Source organism: Ciconia boyciana, chromosome 5 (genome assembly GCF_034638445.1).
Source record: "Ciconia boyciana chromosome 5, ASM3463844v1, whole genome shotgun sequence".
Lineage (NCBI taxonomy): Eukaryota > Metazoa > Chordata > Aves > Ciconiiformes > Ciconiidae > Ciconia > Ciconia boyciana.
The window spans coordinates 53,083,478-53,104,021 of record NC_132938.1 but is presented as its reverse complement, the minus strand read 5'-3'; the positions used below and the strand labels follow the sequence as shown (position 1 = coordinate 53,104,021).

The 20,544-nt window shown below is 37.6% G+C and overlaps 1 protein-coding gene across 2 annotated transcripts in view; it reads right to left on the bottom strand.

Moving 5' to 3' along the window:
* The window catches only part of GRID2 (glutamate ionotropic receptor delta type subunit 2), a 736,139-nt gene that overhangs the window by 573,544 nt on the left and 142,051 nt on the right, over positions 1 to 20,544 (bottom strand). For both annotated transcript variants that reach the window (XM_072861988.1, XM_072861989.1), the window contains exon 2: positions 13,606 to 13,761. In XM_072861988.1, coding sequence (XP_072718089.1) covers positions 13,606 to 13,761 — 156 coding nt within the window. The remainder of the gene's footprint in view (positions 1 to 13,605; positions 13,762 to 20,544) is intronic.

Genomic DNA, 20,544 nt, shown 5'->3' with positions numbered 1-20,544 from the left:
GGGAAAAAAAAAAAGAGATCCTAGGTTAGTCAGCCACACTAGACTTAAATTATTCAACACATGACAAGTAGGTGCATTTCCTATTTTTCTAAAGGTTTCTTTCATTTCCTGTTACAAAAGGTTTCCAGATACACAAATGCATTTTAGACCTTGGAATGATATAATTTACTCTTGCTTGATAAATATTTGCAGTTAAAATAAATTTGGTTAATTTTGTGTAAATTGTTCTGTGCGTCACAGCTGAGGCCCTCAGAGGCTGCAATACTTTCTTCTTCAGGTTCCACAAAGAAACAGAAAGAAATAGCACAGATTTTTTTTGTATGCACGAGTGTTTCTCCAGCTTTTCTGTAGTCTTTATAGAATACAGCTCTCTAAAGAAGAGATAATTATTTAGTACTAAACTCTTCTGACTTAATTGAAGTCTGTTAACCCCTTCAGTAGCCATACACAGACACCCCAATACTTCTAAAGCTCTCCAACTCTGTGAAGTTTGAATAGTAGTATGTGTGTAAAGACTTTTATCTTTTGAAATCAAAATGGCCAGCTTAATTCACCTCAAGAAACAGAGCAATTTGAAAAGCTGGAGAAAGTGACAATTTCCTAGATAAGAGAACCTTCATTCACTCTGTAATCCTGCAGCAGAGTAGCAAGTAGAGAACTCCTGTGATGCAGAGATCTCACCAAAAAGTGCATTCAAAATCTCTTGCTTCCAGCTGGGATGATTGTTTCTCAAAAATGTACAAGCTCTTTTTTATAAGTAATAGGAGTCTTGCAATGAATCCTGCACTGCTTCCCAAATGGCTCCATATCACCAGTAACATTCAAAATCTGAGGATGTTGCAGAGAAAGAAGACTTCAAGACATTTTTATTGTGCTGCAATCAATAAACACCTACATTTTTGTTTACTTCACTTCTATACAGCCTCTAGAAAGCATTAAAAAAGCCACCGTGAACTTTTTGCATTTGCCCTTTGGATAGTTTATCAAAATTTCTAGCATTAACACCACTGCATTCTAACACGCATGATATTACGCGTGTTTGGAAAGGCACTAAAAAATCTTTAAATGTTACTTTCACATTTTTCACTTTGTACCATCCCTCAGTTCTCCTACACATCAGTGGCACAGTTCAGCTTGTCAATTTGTGAGAAAGAAATCTTCTCTGAAAAAATATGATGGCAGTCTGTCTCATTTGCTACATTGCTTCTGTTGCATTTTGACAGACCTTTCTTAGATTTCCTATATTTCAGCTACTTTTGCTAAGATCGAACACCCCTTTGCATTGTGAAGAATCCGAGTTGAACACTGAAATAAATTCTACTGAAGTGGCACCCACCAAGATCTCATGCAGCAAGAAAACTTTGCAAAACACACAAAATACTACTGTAAGCTGATAACTTATGTTGATTCCATTTTGTTTCTATTATATTCAGCCTTAACTTTGAATAAAATCACTACAACAGACACATTGCTGAGTCCATGGATTTTCTACAGGTAATATTTTCCAACTTGCTATTGTACAAAACTGATCTCACTGAAGTTATCAGAAAGATTTGCTGAGCCTGGTGCTTCCAAGCATGAGTAACCACACTGATTTTCAGAGGTAATTTAGAGTCTGGAATTTTTATTCTTTCACAATGGCAGCTAAAGCTGAGTACTTTTGTTCTAGATTCTTGTACATTCATATCCTAAAAATTGGCCAGATAAAAACAAGCACTGTCACAAATAACCAATGACCAGCCAGAAATAACCAACAGAAATAAACTGGGTAAGAGGAGAGGAGTGGATATGTTATGGTCATCCCTTAAAGAAAAGCTCAAGCAGTTCTCTAGAATTTGTTTGTGGAGGAGAATACTATAGTTTAGCAGTACAAGAAGCATTCACATGAAGAAAAACTACTCAAAATTCTGCTTTTCATTATCAAATCAAATGTGAAATCACTTATCCACAGACAGTTTTGAACTCATGTTTGTTTTGTTGTAAAATAAATTACTTCTTCAGTTTCAGATAAGAAAAGAGCATCTGCTGATTCATAGCAGCTTCTAACTTTCCCATAAAGTTAGATTGCACATGAAATTAATGTCTGAAGAGCAGAAAATCACCCAAAGAGAGAGGAGAAATGTATGTGAACTGGCAAATCTATTACATGTATCAATGTAGTTTGACACAAAAGGCAGAGTTAGAAATTCCTGAGAGATGATCTTGGCATCATCAAATACATTTAACAGGTACATTTCATTTTTAAAAAGTGATTTGAGCTTTGGAACTAGTGCTGCTCAAATTCCAAGAAGTCCTAGGATTACAGCACTTGCTAAAAACAAGTATCTTAACACATTGCCTTTCTTGCTAAGTTTATTGAAAGAAGGAGGAACGGAGACTAGCCATACTCAACCCCATTTGTTACATCCACAACTGCTTTTTATATGTGGAAACCAATTCTTAAAGAATTTTGATGCTACGTAACACATCACAACCTGTCAAATTATTTTTGATGGCATTTTGTCTGCAAAAAATCAGAACCTACCTCAAGCAAGCCTTACTGACCTAAAGGCTCAGCTGGCAGAAGGTGTAAGTAGCACTTTACATGAATTATGACTGCTTATCCTCCCTTCTGACACAAAAAACCCCTTTCACAATAAATTTTAATACATTTCCAGGCATGAATTGATGAGGGTCATGGGATCCTATGCAGAGAGAAAGAAACAAAACAGTGTTACAGAAATTCTTCATGGTGTATTGCAATATAAAAACCAAAATGTTGATTTCCTCAAAGGATCTCCAAAAAAGAAGTTGACAAATATTGAAAAAGAACTATGTTTTATGCTTAAAAAATTGTGAATTGAGTGTGACTCATAGGGCCAAGCAATAACTCCGCACAGGGCTTCCCTGGATGCTGACCTTCCTTTAAAAGGTTAATCCTCCAAATAATGAAACTCAAATTTCCAATGTAGTTGGAAAAAAATGTTCCAACTACAGAATTCCTGTGAACTATCAATATAATGCTGTTATCTGGTATTGAAAGATAGAACTTGCCTATTAGGAAGAAAGTTGTTGTTACTAGCAAAGACTACAAACAAAAGTCTTGCTTCCTGGGATACAAAAAAACGCTTTTCTAAATAGTCATATATTTTTTTCAAGATAAAGATAAGGTAGAACAATACATCTTTTAATGCCATAGGTGAACTAACACAGCAAAGAAAATTACTTAAAAATGTTTTCTTAAGTTAGTGTTTACAGAGGTTTGTTTTACACTCAGTTACTACTATTTTAAATCAAGATCACTGTGTTTGTCTAACACAACTAAGTCAGTCAAAGGTACTACTTGCTCCTATGCGGCACAAGTATCTCTAGACTCTCTCCCCCTCTCATCAGAGGAAACAATTTCTGCCCCGTGATGTGTGGAACTCAACGAGCCAAGCACACAGAAGAGTATGATTTTGGCTCAGCATTTGATCCATCAGCGCAAATTCAGATGACATGAAAAATATATTAAAAAAATACAGAAGATATTGGAAAGGCAAGAAAACCAAGTGGAAGTTGTCTTCTTCCTTCATCTATACCCATTTCCTCCCTTTTCCTTTCTTCTATCAGAGAATTAGGATTAGCAAAGGCTTCAGGAAGAAACTCAATTTCATGTTTCAAGTAGAGCTACTGAGCCTTTTTACAAGTGTCTTGACAAGTCTGTCTTTTTGCATCACCTCACACTTCAGATTGCACCCATTAGAGAGCACATTAGCTGTTATAACCTAGGTAATTTTTTTTTAAACTCCTTCTGGTAGTCTGAATGGATTTCATCTTCTCCAAATATTCCTCTTCTCTGTTCAGGAAACAAAGTTTTGGCACCCCTTTTCACTGAAATGGCATCTTAGAAATGTAAAAGTCTTCTCTTAGGGCAGCTGGCTGCTTCTGTATTTGACCAATTAATGACTGTTTACTTTCAGCTTCTGGTGCCCACCATTACAGCAAAGCTCGTCCAACATCTGGCTGCACCTAGAAGGGGGGATCACGCTCCCTTCCTCTGCCCTTTGCAAGGGCTGGCTACCACAAGGCTTGCCACGGAGCCACAACTTGGTACTAAAGAGACACAGGATAACATTTTTGAAAAAGAAAGTAGCTTCTTGCTGGCTTCCTTTCCTGCACCAGGTCACGAAGGGATGGGATGAACATAAATTGTTTACCTGTAACATGAAACTGCAATTTCTGAGTACAGCTCTCTGGTACTTTGTGATGATCTAGCCCAGTACATCATAACCCTCTTGTCATAAAACAGTGTCAGAAGCAAAACCTCTGTAGGGTTTTACTTATTTAACTGTGTTTTGTGGCCTGGCACTCTGGAAGATTTGCTGCAATTTCAAACTTTTTTCCAGATATCACAGGGCATGGCCATGACCTGCAGCCATATTTTGTGCTTCCAGCAATAGCAGAGGAGCTATAGCCACCTGGCGCAGTCATTCGGACGAATAGAGGTGCAGGATGTGAAAACGCTGCTAAGATCTACAAGTTTCTGAAGAAAATATGCCCTTAAAATAAACAAAACAATGAATACCAGCTGCCAAAGAGAATTAAGTCACTGACTGGGGATTGCTTAAGTATATCCCTGCTCAGGAAAGCCTTTAAGCAGGTGCTTAATTTCCACATGAAGTTAACTCCCATGTGTTAGTGCTTTATACCCTTACATAAAGATCCCAAACCCAAACTCCCTCTTGTGTGTCAACAGCACATGAGAGGCTCTGTGAGGCTCCTGTGTCTATTCCAGGCTCAGAGTAAATGTTTTCTGATTATCATCAACACTACCTGTTGCATCTCCCCCTGTGAGTGCTCTGCTTAACGGCTGCATCCTTCAGAGTGGCTTGGCTCACCTCAATACTCTCTCAGACTACACAATGAAGAATTGCAAAAGATTGGATTTTAAGGAGAAAAAAAAGTTTCAGAAGGGCCAGTAATCACAGAAGCTACAGGCACTCCGACAGTCGAACAGAATGAGCATTAAAATCCCACAGCAGACATCCTTTCAAAAAGATAACATGAAAGGTTATGGTTTTCTGATATGATTAGTGTTTTAATAAAACACTGCTTAGTTTCAAAATCTGTCCTTGTAACTGCTCTCTTTTGCTCAGATAATTTTTCATAAATTGATATTTAGTCAAAATTACTTGGTAGTGTACAATATAAAGGGTCTAAGTAACAGGGAACCAGGCTAAAATATAATTAATTTCCCCATCTAAGAGAATGACCTTCATAATTCACTTCAGGCTTCACCTCCAGAGTGTCATGGCTCATTTCCTCATTACCAGAATTAGATTTTAAAACACTACTGTCCTCCATAAAGTACACTTTGTCTCTGATTATATACATAGAGAGAGAAGAGTATGTTTAATATTATTTGCATCACATAAATACCCAATTGCCTCAAATACAAATCAGTGTACTTACTAAGAATACATCCTGTGCCCAAAGAGCTAACAGATTACAACAACAACAAAATCTTCTAAATGAAACAAAAGATATTTGAACAGGGAAGGAAGAAGAGCAAGGAAGGCTCAAAGGGGAGAATTTAATTAATTAAGCAATTAATTAATTAAAATTAATCACATTGACTTTCAGAAAAACACAGATATAGATGCATACAGCAAATATGGATCTGTATGCAGTCGGATACTTATTTGTACCTAAACCGTCAGGTGAAACAAACTTAGTGACTTTTGCTTAATTCAGAGAATTTAGTCAGGAAAAGCAAAAGCAAAACCCCAAATTAACATCACTTTACGAGAGGACTCGGGAGGGCTCCACATAGCAGAAAACAATTGAATGCAGCAGTTTAGTGCTTGGTAGTTGCCACAACCTGCTGCAACCTGCAGGCTGAGAGGCCTGTCTGGGAATATACATTTCCGGTTGGACAGTCATGATTGACTGCTGTAATGATTGTAGTGGACATCTCTTCACAAAAAGACGGGGAGGAAATCCGGATAGGGTGTCCATTACTTATTTAAGGAGATTACTTTGGGGGACTGATAGCCTAGGGTGCTAGCTAAATAATTGGCATCTAGGAAGATGAAGTATCTCTCATTTGCTTTGCCTCTGTACTTCTGTTTGTTAAAATACCCCAAAAGCCTTCAGGCACAGTGGCTTTAAACATTTAAATGTACTACTGATATTATTTAATCACATCACAATTTGTATAGCTCTCTTAAAAGTAAGCCACTAGCAGTGTGTCAGAGTACATTAACACGGCAGACTGAAGCACCGTGTTTAATGTATGAAAATGTATATTGGGCATTTGTGAACTGCAAGTGGAAATACACATATTGAAAAATCAGAAATGATCCAATCTGGATTTAAAGTGTAAGTACTGCAGAATATCAGCCTATCTAGCTGCTCCTATAGTAATGTGATAACATTCACTCTGCACTCCACCAAAGGGCATCACACTTGTCCAGTTATTTATTCATTTATTTGATTCACCTTTTTAAAAGAGGTAAAGAGGTTAATAGCCTGCCTCACAGTCACATGCTTTTTAAGCAAAAGCCTAGGAAGGAAATTCTTTCAAGACTATTAAAATTCCTGTCTGTCATTTGAAAGTGGAAGCTCTGATAGAAATGTCAAAATCTGCCATAAAAATTAATGTTGAGCCAAACTTTGGCAACTGGCAACAGCAAATGGCATCAGTGTTCAGAAAAATCATTCTTGCTGTTTTAAAGTCATGAGAAAGCAGAAGGAAAAAAAGACTGCAGAAAGGTAGTGGGGTAGGTAATGCAAACTCTGAAACACTAGTCCTTGGTTTGATGTGTGGTCCTATGTAAATACGTCCAGCTGTATCGTTGCATCGGAATGCTGTGATGCAGCCAAGTATAACAGTGGGATGCTACTGGGTTTCCTGGTCACCTGAAGAAAAGTGGTTTCCATAGAAACACCAATATTCTTTCCTTAAACCACAACAAAGACATGCAGCAGTCATAAAGTGTATGTTCGGTGGGGTTTAGGTACTCTGTGAGACAACGTGGATAACAGTAACTAGAAGATGGCAGGATCTTGCCCTAGCCTGCACTGTAGAAAGCCTCTTTTTTCTCCCTTTGGCTCAGCAATTTGGAAAGAGTACTTCAGAAAAGGCTCTTCAACCACACTAATATCTGTAGTTCAAATTTTTTAGATTTGCCATCTGCGAATACTAAGGACTGCTGAGGTTTGTACCTCTTTTCCTCAAACCATGTTTCTCCCATTGCTTAAACTACCCTGGAGAAATCCATTCTTGATGGACTAATTTTTTTTTTTTAATTTATTTGGATTTGGGCGGATTTTTGGAGCTTAAGATAAAGGATTTTTTTTTATTTTCAAGTATCTGAAAGTCTAGTGCAGCTTACAGCTGCCAGAGTTTGCTTTCAAACTGGAAAAAAGATAATGGAATTTGTCTTGCAATTGGGGAAAACATTACTACAGAAGGAATTAGGAACTAGAAAACATTGGAGCCCAAAATTCAAAGACTGGAGAGCAGTGGAAGTCTTGCAATTACTGTAACTGCTGTAACAGTATGAGGCCTTATTCAAAATAAAACGGATCCCCTTTTACAAGTTGCAGTATGCTCTGGGTAGATTACTTTCAGGCAAAGGAAGGTCAGAACAGCTTTGAAATTGTTGCTGAAAATGTGTTAAATACGCATCCTGCTCCTTCTAAACTAAGCCTTTATTATGTGTCCCTTTTCTAGTTCAGTCAATGCTCACTCTTCCCTTCTCCCTGATCTTCTCCCATGCAACCACTGTCTTCCCAACTGTCACGTTATCACCAGTGTTGTAAAATCTTTTTTCTTAAGCTGCCAACACTTGGACACCCGTGGCACATTTATGCAAATTGGAGATCTGATTGATTTTCTGGTGTTAGCAAGATTAAAATGAGAACAAAGCCTATGTAAGAGTACCAGGATTCTCACCCAGCACTTTGAGAACAGGGCACAGTGCCACCACTGCTGATACATTATGTGGATGCACAGAGGGTAGATAATTCAAAAGATTTTTTGCCATATTTTCTGAAGTACTGATGATACAAGCAATTTGCAATTGCAAACATTTCCAACAGTTTCTGATTTTACAATAGAGTTTTATATCACTACTGAAATGCTTCTCCTCCTCTTCTCCCTTAACTTTTTATAGTTCAAATCCTAGTTGAAAATTATTTTTTTCCTCCTCAGTATTAGTAATATCATTTCACATCAAAATCCATTTTATTGGGAAATAAGAAAGCAAACCTGGAATGAAATGGAAGGGCAGTGAAGAAGTGCAACCCTGCAAAGGTTTAATCTCAAACCTAACATGTACTGGTTAATAAACAGCACAAGGAAGGCTGAGAAATTTGAAGAAATAAGTAACACAAAGTGAAAGAAAGTTTAGCAGTCCATGAAATCTGTGGATTTAAACAGGTTTCTACAGCAATCAGAGAAACAGGAAAGGACAATCTTATTACATTCATCTAGTCCCAAAGGCCAAAGCAGATGTATCCATCAGGCTGTAATTTCTGACCATAAAACTTTGCTTGAATAAAATCCTGCATGTGACCTTCATACATATTGCTGCCCTACAAACCTCTGTTACTCTACAGCTGAATCCCATTTAGTTATGACTCACTGCCTTATTTACTTCACTGATCACAATAAGCTTTCAAAAGCCATTACGAAGGCTTGAGTTGGTGTCTGTAAGCATACTCTGGTGACTAACCTGAATGACAAAAAGGTTGTTTTTAAAAAAATAAAACCCACATATATATGATTGCAATAAGAAAACTTGTCCAACAAAGCAGATGCTAAACAGCATCAGTCAAATCTATTTATCATGCATTATAGGTAGCCTATAGAAGAAAACCTTGGATTACTATAGAGATATTATTTAAGGTAGGTAAAATGTGATATTGTCAAAAAAGGAGGTAGGAGAAAGGAGCAGGATAAAAAAATATCAGCACAAAATAAAAAGTAAACTTTTGCCATGAGGTTTAAAATATTGGCAATGGATCTCCGAGGACCCTACACATCTTTGGACATGGGTCCTGCTGAGCTCTGACAACCCTCCAGATGCTGCGGATGCCTCAAGCACTGCAAACACCTGCAGAGTTTGCTCCGTAACTCGGCATGCAAGTGGAAATGGCAGCATAGGGGCTGTAGAAACTGTGCTGCCTGAGGAGGCAGATCAGCATGAGCCAAAGAGTCACCTCTGGTTCAAGTTACCAAAGCCCCTCCCTCCCTCCACTTGCCTTGGGATAGGAATTACAGCAGACAATAATACCTGCATCAATGGAAAACACCTTCCCCTAAATATAAGTAAATCAGTATTGCAAGAATACGACTCTGTGGAAAATGTTTAGAAGACAAGGAGGGTTTAGAGAATCATTAGTAGTGGATTGAAACAGATATTTAGTAGTCTGTCTACCACGGTAACTCAGCAGAGAATCCCACAAAAATGCACAGGCTGTTGCATATTTCACATTAGCCATTCAGCAACCATATGATGATATTATTAATGAGAAATTAAGGATTGGAGGAAATAGCAGGCTTTGAACCATAAAATTTAGGCTTTAATTATTAGTGTATTGAAGTAAGCACAAGAATAATAGTAAGAGAAAGATAACACCATGATTTTCTGACAAACAAGAAAGATGCGATGTATTTATTTTGACCAAATTTCCCAGTGAAAAAAAAATACCAGTCCATTAAAAAGAAATATAGAAACATGACTCTTTAAAAATAATTACACTTTAAGTATATTATAGAAGTCAAAACCTTTTGAAGGCTATCCCCCCCTTATCTAAATTCTGCTGTAAATTGAAGTCTCACAAGAAAGGAAGTAAAGTTTATGCTAATATATAGTTGCCACTAGTATGGATCTAGCATAATAATTCCTTGTTTCGTAGTGCTAAAATACCGACTTGCTACCATGCAAAAACTGACTATCCCTACTTCCTTCATTGTCTATACAAAGAAAACTTCAATTCCTGCTTTCCCTTTGTAGCACCCAACGTGGGCACAGCATAAAAAAGTCAGCCACAGTATTCTTCCTCTCTCCATCACACAAGCACACAAATATTTTGAGACATCACATAAAAGAGTATTATAAATATTGTGAAGTATTTCGTATTGACGAAAGAAAGGAAGAGAGGAAGGAACATGCCATGTTGGACATTTCCACAGGTGCGTGTCACTGTGACACCGACTGGGCTGCAGCTGCTGTGAGGGCCTGGGATGCACCATCTACATGCCTCAGCCACCCTCCTCCTCTGCAAACTCTCCCCTGCGCCCATCAGGCTGGAGCTACGCACACCTGGCCATGCACCTTGCTGGTCCTCACCCCACCCTACCAACTGGGCTTGCCCTGGACTTGCCTCCCCCCTCGTGGGGCAACCTCAACCTCTTCCCATCCTGATGAGTGCCCGTGCCACCCCACAATGTTGACATGCAAACATGAGTCGCACAGTAAACCGCATGCATCATGCTCACTGTTGGCCCTCTCTGACAGAGCATATACTGAAGGGGAGAAAAATTTGCCTAACTTAAAGAAACTCAATTTCACCTCCTATTTCCATGCACTAGGACATGCCTATAAATCGTCCCTGAGGCACTTCCAGTGATATTATAGGGCATGTCATTCACAGCTCTTCTAGAATAAAACTATTCAGCTTTGCAATACGGTCTCATGGCTCCAATCAGAACTGTTAATGAGATGCCCTAAGGTACAAATGGAAGACATTTCAGGGCACCATAATAATTTATAAAAACAGATTCAGAGGGAAGAAGAGTAAGTACCACACAACAGCCGATCCTCTTAAATTGATTATCTTTACATCCCAAAATCAATATTATCTGAATGTTCCTGTTTACAATGTTTGGGAGTTACTTGCTAATTTTGCTAATAAAATGAAATAAAAGGTAGAAATAATACTATTAGTGGATCATTACGAAAAATAAATTTGTAAATATCTCCTCTGTACCTAATGTCTCGTTTTATCAGATCTTTGCTCATGACTTCTTGTTTTTTGAAATTCAAAATCCTAGGCAAGTTTTTTAAGAACTTTCTCTCTTCACTAAAAGGGGCATATTTTAGACAAATTTAGAACAATTTTAAGTTATTATTATGGCTCTAATGCTTTAAATTAACATTTTACAAAACATTAAAAGCTATTTTTTTAAAAGGCTATTCTGTAGTTTAGACAAGATGAAGAGAGTCAAACTTTTGATTCTGAAGTACTAAGCAAACAAAGTAAACATCAAGCAGTTTATATAAAAAATAATACAAATAAATTAGTATACTATCATAATAAATAAATAATACAGTTTTTGCACATTAGGCTCTACCTGATAGGAGAGGCCACAGTACCTTGGACTCATATTAGTGTTGCTATGCTTCCAAGGAAAGGGTCACGCTGGCATGGAAATGACAAGTTTGGGCATACTGAATGCCACACACACTTAAAAACATGAGATTTAGCCTCATTCTAGTATTTCTCTTACAAACGGAATACAGAAATAGCCTTGTTTCTGTTATGTTCATTTGAACGATCTTTTCCTGGTGTTTAGTATAGTGCATTTTGGCTAAGTTTGTTTCCAAGGGATAAACCATGAAATATGTGGCAACAGTTACAGAGGTCCCCTTCCCTGCTACTAATGCTTGTAAGAAATCCAATTAAGAACAGGTGGCAAGTGATATAAAGATGTGGAAGAAAGGAGAAAGGGAAGAAACTGGTGCAAAGTAATTGAAACATTACAGTGCAGCTTATGCCTGTATATTATCTGTGGTAAAATAGTTCGACAAGGAAAATTTTACAGATATATGCATGCAAAAGATACAACCTTTGTTCTTCACTTGAAGTGTGCCAAACAAAACACAGGGAACTTAAGAGATAGTGAATATGAGGCTTTGCTAGCCATGTAGCAGTACAAGAAACAGTTTTTACTGGCAAATACTTTCTTGAACTTGTCAATATCTCAACAGTCCTTTATGCCCCCCAACACATGGTCATAAAATTTATGTCAAATCCACTCCATTCACATTTTAAATATTGACTATACCAAGATATTTTCAAAAATTACAAATGTAACTTTTGCAAGAAATAAATAATTGAATATTAAAGTATCAGGTCATTAACTCCTTTGGAATGTTCTACTTTGCTAGACACTCCTACTTTCTTTGTTAGAAATAAATAAGTTGCTTAAAGCATCATTCTGTGAAATAATTTGCAACTGCTTTAACAATGATAAAGGAAATTAATTGCTAAGTTTCAGTGTTAATCAATGTTAATCACAGAGCACCAGCTAACATTATCCATCCTGGACAAATTGGAAAAAAGCTTAAATACTAATAGCATGGAAAGTATCTAAAAAATACTCACCTCACCCATTTTCTCCCTCTGGATTCTAAAAGGATCTGATAGCTTCAGTTTTTATGTTGGCCTTTTCAGATTGAAATAGATTGAATGATTCTGATCGGAATACTTTCAAAATCACTTCCTTTTCTGCCTCAGCCTTATCAAGCCCAGACTGTAATGCTTCTCATTACACAAGTCTATCCACTTGTAAAATTTAACAAAACAAAAAAATTCCTAAATTCTGAAAAATTACAAATGTCACTGAAAAAATTGTCATATAAGCATTAAAGACCTTTTAATTAACATTGCCTTGTCAATAGTCCATTGAAGCCAAACATGTATTGACCTTTGACTTCATAAGTCTCAGAGCAACTGTTTGCAAATTTGCTGCTTAAATCTCAAGTTCTACCTCAAGTGTCAATACAGAGCCAATAAGGATATAGAAAGTCATCAAAATGTTGTTTTCTTGTTAAGAAAAGTTTAATAATATACCTACAATAAACATCTGTATCTCAGACAGAAGTTAGCATGCCAGAACAGCAAAGAAATAACTAATACTTCGGAAACAAATTTGAATCCATATTTCTAAAGACTTCATATAGCTGTCTTTCCAGAGAACTGCTCAGTCACACCAGGGATTTACTAATCCAGCTCAGAGGGATTTCAAATATTGAGTCCTGTCATCATCCTACCGCTACCACAGGAGCCCAAAGCAACATCCTCATCTCTTGTCCAATAATTGGGGAATGACAAAGGATGAACTAAGTACAAAACCATATTGGACACAGGTGGCATTCTGAGTCATCAGGTTATCTCTAATCCCTCCTATAAAATAAGTAAGTTTTTCAAGTGTAGGTGCTGAAAAAGTTATCCACACAACAACCTATATTTTCCAACTAAATGCTGTTAGTTGCAGGAAATTGAACCAAAAAATAGTATTAAGAAGTCATAAAGTAAGGACTATCAGTTTGACAATAACTTCAAAACAGCGCAAAAGAGGGAAGATGTAGGCAAACTGTGTCTGACTTCCCTACCATTTTTGAAGAGCCTTTACTTACAAAATGGATAAAAGCTAAGTTTATAGTTTGAAGTCACTAGACCAACACAAACCATAGCAGCTAAATCCAAAATTAAATGCAACATTTGATATTCTATGTAAAAAGAAGCCAACAAAAATTACAAATTTCTCATAAAGCTAGGAAGCTATCAGGGTAGTATTTTGCATGTCTCTGCAGAAACAACAGCAGGAAATCTGTTTAGATGTCCTACCTTCTTGAACCGCCTGAAACGGATTGTTGCCATCCACAAATGTCACTGAACACGTGATTTTCTCCGTTTGTAAGATTTCATCATTCTGGTTGAGATCAGCAACTGCCATTCGAAAAACTTCCTCATCTTTTTTAGCAGATTCATCAAAAATTGCCCCTGGGGGGGGAAAAAAAAAAAACAACAAAAATCATGTTGCACCTTTCACCTACAGTATCCCAAAGCATTAATCATAAGCACTTAAGACATTTTACGCTGTAACATCATCCCTTCGCTCACTCCTGAAGACCAGTTCTCTCAACACAGAGCCCAGAAGCTACTTCACAATACACAGAATTTCTACATTTGGACATAATTTAAGACATAAATTGAAGAGAAGCATTGATTCCAGCTAGAAATATTGGGGAAATCTAGTTAAGCACAAAACAAATTATCTGTATAGGAACATGGCCAAGAAATGAGAACTAATTACCTTTCCAAAGGTGCCATTTAATACACTGAATGACTGCAACAGGCTAGGATATACATTTAATATCATGTCTAGCGACAATTAAAAGATATAAAGTTCAAATGAGGTGAGAATAAGCCTAAAATGGTAGCAGCACTGGGAACTGACAACCATGATCAATAGACAGGTCAGCAGCTGATATAAACTATTTCAGGTCTAATTCCTATTTGATTTGTAAAACAACCACTCCAGCTAACTGTCTGACTCTTGAAGTCAGTAAATTAAGTTTAAGAGGTTAATTAAAATAATTTCTGCCTTTATAAACCTGACAGAAAGTGACTATTCTGCCTTTTTTCCCAAAACATTCAAGCAGAGCATCATAAACAGGAAACCATTAAACTCAGGAGGAGTTGGCACAGTGAGGGTGTCCAACCCTCACACAGCCAATTCTTCAGGTGTATTGAAAAAGAACTCCAAGGCTAATCCAGAGGTTTTAGCTTTTTTTGCTTTCTTTAAACTATAGTGTCTCTTTAAGCATCACTAATTTCCTATTATTTTACATTTGCTTCTTTTATGAACTATTTATGCAGAGATGGCTCAGATTACACTGTTATAGTCCTATGTTGAATGCTATATTGTTTAAAACCCTCAAATCATGGCTGTTAGATATTCAAGCACCTTTAAAGTTTTCATATCCAGACAGTAGATTAGAGACAGAAGGGATGCTTCAAAAACAGACTTTTGAAAACTGTATTTAATCATTATGAAATATCTTCAGTTTTCAGGTTTGTTTATTCTTGAGTGTCTGTTGTCAATACAAAATTCAACTAAGGCAGCATATGTGGTGAGGCAGCCAAAGATAATAGAAAATGCTGATCACTGATGATTTCAGGTAAATACCTGCAATCAGTGCTGAAAAGAACTGAAAAACATTCATTTACAGGAAATGGCTACTTTAAGAGAAATAAACTCCATACACAGTGTTTATCATGTTTTTCACACTGACCTCCAACACTCATCTCCCTGCCAGCACCACTCATCCTACACGAGCGTCATCGCTTCCTACAATCTGACCGCTTTGACTCCAGCATTTTCCCTCCTGAAGCTGCTGCCATCTGGAACAGCTGTTCTTTACCTCTCCACCTCATTCACCTGTCATCTCTGTGCAAATCTCAGCTGAAAACATTCATTTTCTCCCTTGCTGCCATTTCTATTTCCCTTGTTTTATTTAGCTCCATAAAGCAAAGCCGCACATGGCCGAGAGTATGCTTTGTATGCAAAATGCTGCAAACCGTGTCTTCTCCACAAAGATGACTATTTGTGTATCCAGGTAGCATTTAAGGATACAAAAGACTTTGTCCAATGATATACCTTAAAACATGTTTGTTTCTAATCTCATGGAACAGTTCAAACCAAAACCACAGATGCTTCATTTTGGGGATACGCCTGTACTGATGATGACAACATAGCCCAGCAAACATTGTTAATAAACATTTGAAGGAACAATTTTACATGGCTACTAAGTAACAAGGTTAAAATTAAGAAGGGAAAATAATGGTAGTAATTAGTCAAATTCTATCCCTGTAGAGTAATTCTGTAATAAATGCCACACTGGAAGGAAGTGAACACGTACAGGTTTCATGCACACATACAGGGCAGCTGTTGACTGTGTTGCAGAACAGCATGGCAAAATAAAGACCTTCCAGCCAACACTGCGGAGTACAGCTTCTTATTCTACGGCTGGGAAATGTCATCTTAAGCCTGGCTTTGTCCCCAGAATAATCCAGATCATTTATTGAGTAGAGGATACAGTCCAAGCTATCTAGTGTTTCTTTTGCATGTGCCACCACAAAAATCCTCTTCAGCCCCATAGCCCTCCCACTGGGCAGCAGAGAACTGCTCCCAAGATAGTACATTGGCCAGTCCGGCATCAATTTTCTCAACAGATGAACCTTCTTGAGAATCTTTCTTGTTTCTTTCACACACAGATATCCCTAATAAACTCCTATGCTCTTTCTCCCATTTCTCAGCCTGACACAAATCCTACCTCTGACAGCATCTGGACGGTATAGTATAAGGAACTGGATTAGATGAAACTCCATGCAGCCTTCACAAATGACGCCCTTTCTCACTGTAGTACAATTGCTCCAGTTGTGCTCTGACCGCTGCTTACTTTATTTATGGCTCCATGTATCAGACACAAATTTCAAAACTTCTCCTCTAACCAATACCACATCTGACATTTTAAACAAGCTACCTCACAGAAACGAGACATTACCCATGCTCTAGTGTAGGAGTATCTCCATAAGTAAAACAAATAAATATATAGGTAAATTGCAAAAAAAGTTGTAACCACAATTCCCGCCTGAGCATCCTAGCAGGAATTAGATTGTCTTTCTTCAGAAACTAAGGCCTTATTAATTAGAGTATCTAACTTAGCTACACAAAAAGCCTTTTAAGATATATGAAAGATGACACTGTTCCTTTCAGGAGATGGCAGTGGACAGCAGCACATGAATTACACTTCAAAAAGTGATAAGAGAAATTTTATTTCATAATTGATTCTCAAAGTTTAATTTCAGTTTTCAAATAAAATTGGAAAACTAAAAAAACCCCAACCAACCAAACCACAAAAACCCTGAATAATTTTGAAATTGTTCCTACTCTCACATATATATTTTTAGGTCCCTGTCTTTTATTTCAACTGTATTCCATGTGTCTATATATCTCTCTACATTACACAGGTGAGGGGGTTATTATTTTTGTTTGTTTTCTAAAAGAAAAGCCTTTTCAATGAAAAGGTAAAAGCCATTTTTTGGATTGTGCTAACATTGCTGGAATGTTTTCCTTTTCCTGTGGTTTCAGGAATCATCCTCTGGTTGACAAGAGTGAATTTTCTGATGTGAAGCAGGTCAATTGAAATTTTTACAGCTACTAGGTGTAATTTTCTTTCCTTGTTGAGGCCTGAAATCACATGGAAATTTTGATGCTTATTCTTTCAAACATAGTCTTTTAACCAAGTCAAACAAAGAACCCAAATAAACCAATTAAGGGTATCACACTTTAAAATTACTTCTATAGTGAGAGCTACATGCTCTTTCATTTCCTGATGTATAGCTGCAAAATAAGAGAACTGGAACAATTGCAAACTTATTTGGAGTACGTGTCCAAAATGAACCCTTTTGGCTACAGGAAAAATTGTTACAGAAAGTAATGAACAGCTGAGGAGAAAAAGCAAATTATTCCTTCGGATACTGTAAGACACTCGCTCTCTAGAAAATGATGCAACAAAACTATTTACAAAGGGAAAAAGTCTTCAAAATTATACAAAAGTTCTTTTGTCTTCCACCCCCACTGCTCACCTTAGCTGAAACAGGCCTCACGCTAAACGTGTCATTTCTAACTATACTCAAGGAGTATTCCCATGATTGCATCAGGAGCCGACACGCTGACACAGCAACTACTTTGCACCAGTTTCCCCTCTCCCCGTTTATATTAGCATGTCATTACTTTCAGCTTTATTTCAGAATCTGGATGAGGACAGCACAAACGTTAATTCTCTACTGGCTTTTTAAAAACCTCAGCACATCAATAATGTCCTGTAGCTTAGCAGAGAATTCTTTGTTTTTAACTATCTCATTCACACTCAACCATGTCACCAGAAACATCAGTTTAAATGAATATAGACCAAATCATACAAACGCTCAGTAAGTTCACCAAGTACCAATGACATCATTAGAAAGGCTTTTCAAAGATAATTTGTCCTACTGACCCATACATATAAAAATATAATCCAAATTAGATATTATCAGCTATTTCTAGAGTAATTTGCGCAGTCTACTGGAATCATCCCAGAAAACGTAAAAAAGGGAGAGAAATGCATCATGACTGCAAGGGTGAAGTGTGAAGAGATTTAAACCAATGTTCATCTTTCTATTGACTAAGAAAAGACAAAGTCCACTGCTTGCAGTGTTTTCAAGTATGATAATCTTATTATCTATGAAAGTATGACATTTCTGGCCTTAGTGCCCCATATTAGTCTCAGGAAATTAAGTATCTCATTTCAAAGAGGAGGGGGAGTACATAGATTAAATGCCATTGTGAATTGAGGTCACAGTTCAACTTTAGCACGTAAGTTTGATTTTCACTTTATAACGTTGCACACACATACTTCATCAATAGAAGCAATATACACTTTGCCCAATAATTTACTAGTTCACAAGTACAGGAATGTTTGGAGACAAAAGGAAGAAAAAGGGGAAATGTAAAACACAGTAACTTTTTGAACGACTGTCTGATGTTCTCAGCAGCAGCTGATTCTATGAAAATTCTTTGTCCCACCAATATTGCCAGCCTGTTCCAGTATCTGAATCTGATTCCACTGTATTTTCTCAACTGCTGTTATTACATTATTATTCTGAATGAGAAACTTAACACAGCTGCTGGGAGAAGGATGTCCGTGCTGTTAACACTCAGAACTGGAAGCTGAGGGTTTTTAAGCCTCATGGCAAACCTCATCTGAGATGTCCCGCAGAGCTATGAGTGCATCACCACAGGTCTAGCTCCCCTATAAGAAATTAGGTTAAGAGACATTAATTTCTTAGGGTTTAAATCAATGAGACTCATATGTGAGATCCTGAAATATTGTGAAATAAAATCCCATGTTATTTCTAGGCCATATGAATGTCTGGTTGGGAAAATTTTTATAGAATCCATTCATTTGTACCTATAATGGCAAATGCCTGGCTATACTGCATACTATCACGTCTGATTGAATGAATATATACATACAGCTTTAGAAGGCCACTTATATTATAATGGAATTATTGTCAACAAGAACAAGAGAGACTTGATGCATTTGAGAGTCTGGCTGTGTTCATGTAGGAATTTAGAAGGTCACATACAGAGACCTTCCCTTGCGCATGCAGCTCCCATTGTCATGGTATTCAGCATGCGCTAATACAGCCAGACCCTAAATTTCACTTGTGACGTATTTAGAGCTGCTGTTAAGTTTCTCTATTGACTGATAGGCAGTCGAGTACATGCAATCACATCTTGATTTTGTCAATGAAGGGAAAACATCAGCATGCTTCTCCTTTCTCTTTTAAGTTGGTTACGTTTTAGAAACCCTTTAGAAAGGGCACAGTAAGCTTGGTTTTGTCTTTGCAGCACAAAGGGAGTGTAAATCCTCCATCTCCTTTGTATCAGGAGGGACTTTCCAGCAGATGTGTCCTCAGCTACCTCGCACGTCATATTGCGTATGCCAGGCATGGCACAGGACTTCGCCGTCAAGCCCCCCAGCCCTCAGGGACCACAGCTGGCTCACATGGGGCCAACGTGGGGCTCTAGCTCAGGGCACAGCCAGTCCCTTGGGTCTTAAGTCATCAACCTCATGTGTTTGCTCCTCGGAGGCTCCCTGCTCTGCACCACAGGGATCCTGGCACCAGAGTGCATCTAGGCCAAGCTGAAATTTTTGTTTTGTTTGTTCATTTTAATTTTTCAAGACTTTCACAGCTCCCATGATGACGGTGAAAGAGACAGCAGGGTAGGCCTAGGAGCACCTATGCCAGCTCCTTCTGCAGAGAAAGTGATGTCCCCCTGCCTGCCAGACTGTAAAGGCAGAATTTCTCTTTCTACTTTACATATCTCATATTTTTACAAGAACAGTTCACCAGTTATCATCAGACATGTAAAAGAAAATTAAAATCACCAGCTTAACATAATATATTTGCCAACACTAAATCTACACATACATATGCAAGGTCCACTTGTGACTTTAAGCAGCACATGTGAGACCAGAGAAGCAGCAGTGAAGTTTCTGGATTATCACTGATGCAAGAATACTCAAGCGAAAGAACCATCAGGTTTACTGTCATTTTTTTTCCATGGACTTTTGTAAAGGTCTACTTCTGATAGAGAAGGGTTGATATTTTTCCAGGCCACACCATAAGCAATGCCATTTTCCCTGAAATCACTGACAGTGGTTGACCATACATTACATACGCCTGCATACAGGTTGCTGCTACATCCAAAACACATTCTTTAATCAACCACAATTGCATCCATTTTTAATCTAATGAAAAAATAGCAAAATTAGTAAATACACAGTCCACACCTAAGCAGAATACATGAAAAAACCCCACTCCAAAACCAAAAAGCCACATTATTTTCAAGGGAAGCCACCTTACCTGCAAATCTTGCCATCTTGTTCTGCAATGTGGTGGACATAGACAAACAAATTGTACATTACTGGTATTTAAGGAATTAGAGAAGCTACCCTTCTAGTTGGACACAAAAATTAAATCAAAGATTAAAAAGCTGGATTGGAGAATGAGTTTTCCATCGTGTTTCCCCATTCACACCCAAGTTCAGCAAATGGTTTGTATGCACAAGCCTAACTTTAGGCATGTGAATAATCTCTCTCAAGTCACACCTTAAAATGAGACTCTTTGCTGGGCTTAATATGGCTCTGCCAACTTTGTATGGCACCACTT